This window comes from Hipposideros armiger, unplaced genomic scaffold, assembly GCF_001890085.2.
Source record: "Hipposideros armiger isolate ML-2016 unplaced genomic scaffold, ASM189008v1 scaffold_31, whole genome shotgun sequence".
Classification (NCBI taxonomy): domain Eukaryota; kingdom Metazoa; phylum Chordata; class Mammalia; order Chiroptera; family Hipposideridae; genus Hipposideros; species Hipposideros armiger.
In genome coordinates, this window is record NW_017731381.1 from 5,106,069 (window position 1) to 5,109,504 (window position 3,436).

Genomic DNA, 3,436 nt, shown 5'->3' on the forward strand with positions numbered 1-3,436 from the left:
CACACACACACACACACACACACACACACACACACACACACCATCCTCTGAGTCAGCCCCTGCCTGGCCTGGCAGGGAGGGGCGGGGTCACTGATTCAGTTAACAGCGCCTCCTTAAAGCCCCCACAAGTGAGTGCAGCTGCAGCCAGACACTGCTACCCTCACCATGAGCCCCTGGCTGCCACTGGCCCTGACGCTCCTGGTGCTGGGCTGCTGCTCTGCTGGCCCCAGACGGCACCAGCCCACTTATGTTGTCTTCCCAGGAGAACTGAGAACCAGCCTCACGGACACACAGCTGGCAGAGGTAGGCAAACACCCCAGTCTGGAGTTGCAGTTATGGGGCCTCAGCGGAAATATTTTGGGGCATACTGGGGGAGATGGGTATGTCTAGAGAACAGGGGTGTCCAGGATCAGGCACTGGGGGGCAGTCTTATGGAGGCTCTGGGCAATGATGGCTAGGAATGAATGGGTTAATGAGGTTTTCTTAGATAGGCAATGGGAAACGGTGCTGGGAAGCGTTGGAGGGTTCTGGAGTGGACATGGTCTAGGGTTGAACAGGGGTAAACCCTAGAGAGCCCTGAGGTAGGCGTGGCCTGGGGCATTCAGGGTTTTCGGGAAGGGAGGGGAGATGCTTGGGCAGGCACCAGCACTGGTGTCCAGTGTACCAAATCCTAGATACAATGCCTTGTCGCCTCCATCCCAGTCAAGGTTCTGGGATATCTCTGCCCCTCCATCCACAGGAGTATCTGTACCGCTATGGCTATATTAAAGTGGCCGAGTTTCGCAACGACAACCAGTCCCTGAGTCAGGCGCTGCGGACTCTCCAGAAGCGCCTGTCTCTGCCGGAGACTGGAGAGTTGGACAGCACCACCCTGGAGGCCATGCGTGCCCCGCGCTGCGGTGTCCCAGACGTGGGCGGTTTCCAGACCTTCGAGGGCGACCTCAGGTGGCACCACCGCAACATCACGTACTGGTGCGCGGCGGGGTCCCTCGGGGGCAGCCGGAGTCGGGTGGGGAGGTCGGTCCTCGCGGGCGCGGGCGGCGGATGAACATTTCCTGTCTCACACCCTTCCTTGGGTTTCACTAAATGTGCGGCCTGGGGCAAGGGGCCCCACCTTTGAGCCTCCGTCTCCCCGTGGAGAAAATGGGCCTCACAATCCGAGTCCCACTTGCCAGAGCTATTGTGAATGTCCAAAGAGAAAAACGCGTCTGACAGTGCTTTCGGGATGAAAGCGTGGAGCGCAGGGAGCGCTGTGAATGTTGAAGTCGCCGAGACAGAGGGTGTTGCTGCTGTCGCCCGTGCTCCCGCCTCTCACTTCTGGACTCTGTCCTCCTGCTTTCCCCCGCACAGGATCCAAAACTACTCGGAAGACTTGCCGCGCGACGTGATCGACGACGCCTTTGCCCGCGCCTTCGCGGTCTGGAGCGCGGTGACGCCGCTCACCTTCACTCGCGTGAACGGCCTGGAAGCCGACATCGTCATCCAGTTTGGCGTTCAGGGTGAGAACGCGAGAAGGGAAAGGCCAAGAGGGTCTGGGACGGGGACAGAGGAGGGAGGACCATGCAGAGTAGAGGGGGCACTGGACCGGCTGTCTCTTGCTGGTCCCCCCAGCCCTGGCGCCCCACCCCTGCTCCGCCTTATGGCGCCCCCTCCTGCGTGGCACAGCACAGCGCGGGGAGGCCAGGCGCGCTCGGTCCCGTGCCCTTGGGTAGCACACCACCCGCGTCCCCGTGCTCAGCTAACGCTTCTTCCCGCCTGCTTTCTCAGAGCACGGGGATGGGTATCCCTTCGACGGGAAAGACGGGCTCCTGGCACACGCCTTTCCTCCTGGCCGGGGAATTCAAGGAGACGCCCACTTCGACGATGACGAGCTGTGGACTCTGGGCAAGGGCGTCGGTGAGATCCTGAGCCGCCGCGACCCCCGTTCCCGTTTCTCCTCATGCCCATCACCCTCCGCCCTGACCCCCGCCCCCCTCCTCCTGCAGTGGTTCCGACCCGCTTTGGAAATGCAGGCGGCGCCTCCTGCCACTTCCCCTTCTCCTTCGACGGCCGCTCCTACTCCGCCTGCACCACTGACGGGCGCTCCGACGACTTGCTCTGGTGCAGCACCACGGCCGACTTCGACAGCGACCGTCTGTTTGGCTTCTGCCCCAGCGAGAGTGAGTGCGGGGTCCGGCGACGGTGGGGGACGCCCACCACCCTTGAAGGGCCAGAACCCTGGGTTTTAGTCCCAGCTCTGTCACTAGTGCTGTGTGGCCTGCAAGTCACTCTCCTGTGCTCTGGGCCCAGTTTCCGCATCTGTGAAATGGGGAGAGGAGGGATGGAGTACACGGGTGGCCTGTGGGTCAATAAACTCGGGGTAATGTGTCGGCCTTCCCAGGACTCTACACCGAGCACGGCAATGCAGACGGCGAGCCCTGCGTGTTTCCGTTCACTTTTGAGGGTCGCTCCTACTCCGCCTGCACCACAGACGGTCGCTCGGATGGCTACCGCTGGTGCGCCACCACGGCCAGCTATGACCAGGACAAACTCTATGGCTTCTGCCCCACCCGAGGTATCTTTGCCCCACCTACCAGATTCAGCATTGGTCCCAGAAACCTCCACCCATCAGGTTGTCCCTTCACCTGTCTGTCGTTGGTCCTCAGGACCGCTGTGACAGTGCCCATCCTCACCACAGCCCCGCCCTCTCACTTCCAGTTGCCTGCCCCATCCCTGCGGCTGGGCTTTTAGCCCAGCCTGCGCTGCGTCTCACTTGGTCTCAGGTCCCCAGGCCCCGCCCACTAGTCTAGCCTGGGCTCAGCTACGCTGCACATTGCCCCCTAGGCTTTAAAAAACGGTACCAAGATTCTCTAGCTCCTTGTTTGACCTGCCCCTGGCTCCTTATTGGACCCACCCACCTGGCTCACCCAAGGCCCTGGGTCTTTCCAGTCGACTCCACGGTGAACGGGGGCAATTCGGCGGGGGAGCAGTGCGTTTTCCCCTTCGTCTTCCTGGGCAAGGAGTACTCATCCTGTACCAGAGAGGGTCGCAGTGATGGGCGCCTCTGGTGTGCCACCACCTCGGACTTCGACCGCGACAAGAAGTGGGGCTTCTGCCCAGACCAAGGTGGGCAGGGTTCCGAGGTTCTGGGGCTGGGGGTAGTTGGGGGTGAGAGGGGATGGCCGGTCAGGGCTGGGAGCTGGGCCCAGGGCTCACATCTAAGGCTCTCTTTGTCTTCCAGGGTACAGCCTGTTCCTTGTGGCTGCGCATGAATTCGGCCATGCGCTAGGCTTAGATCACACATCCGTGCCAGAGGCGCTCATGTACCCCATGTACAGATACACCGAGGAGCCCCCGCTGCATGAGGACGATGTGAAGGGCATCCAGCATCTGTATGGTGAGGTTTGGGGGCAGGGATAGAGGGAGGAGAGGGAAGGGTAGAGAATGAGGAAGGGTG

General features: G+C 61.6%; 1 protein-coding gene across 1 annotated transcript in view; it reads left to right on the top strand.

Annotated features, from left to right (window-relative positions):
- The first annotated feature begins 111 nt into the window (after positions 1-111).
- The window catches only part of MMP9 (matrix metallopeptidase 9), a 12,650-nt gene continuing 9,325 nt past the window's right edge, over positions 112-3,436 (top strand). Inside the window, exons 1-8 of the mRNA XM_019636919.1 lie at positions 112-303; positions 740-972; positions 1,351-1,499; positions 1,768-1,896; positions 1,986-2,159; positions 2,381-2,554; positions 2,929-3,105; positions 3,221-3,376. Of these exons, the coding sequence (XP_019492464.1) occupies positions 166-303; positions 740-972; positions 1,351-1,499; positions 1,768-1,896; positions 1,986-2,159; positions 2,381-2,554; positions 2,929-3,105; positions 3,221-3,376 (1,330 nt within the window). The 5' untranslated portion in view covers positions 112-165. The remainder of the gene's footprint in view (positions 304-739; positions 973-1,350; positions 1,500-1,767; positions 1,897-1,985; positions 2,160-2,380; positions 2,555-2,928; positions 3,106-3,220; positions 3,377-3,436) is intronic.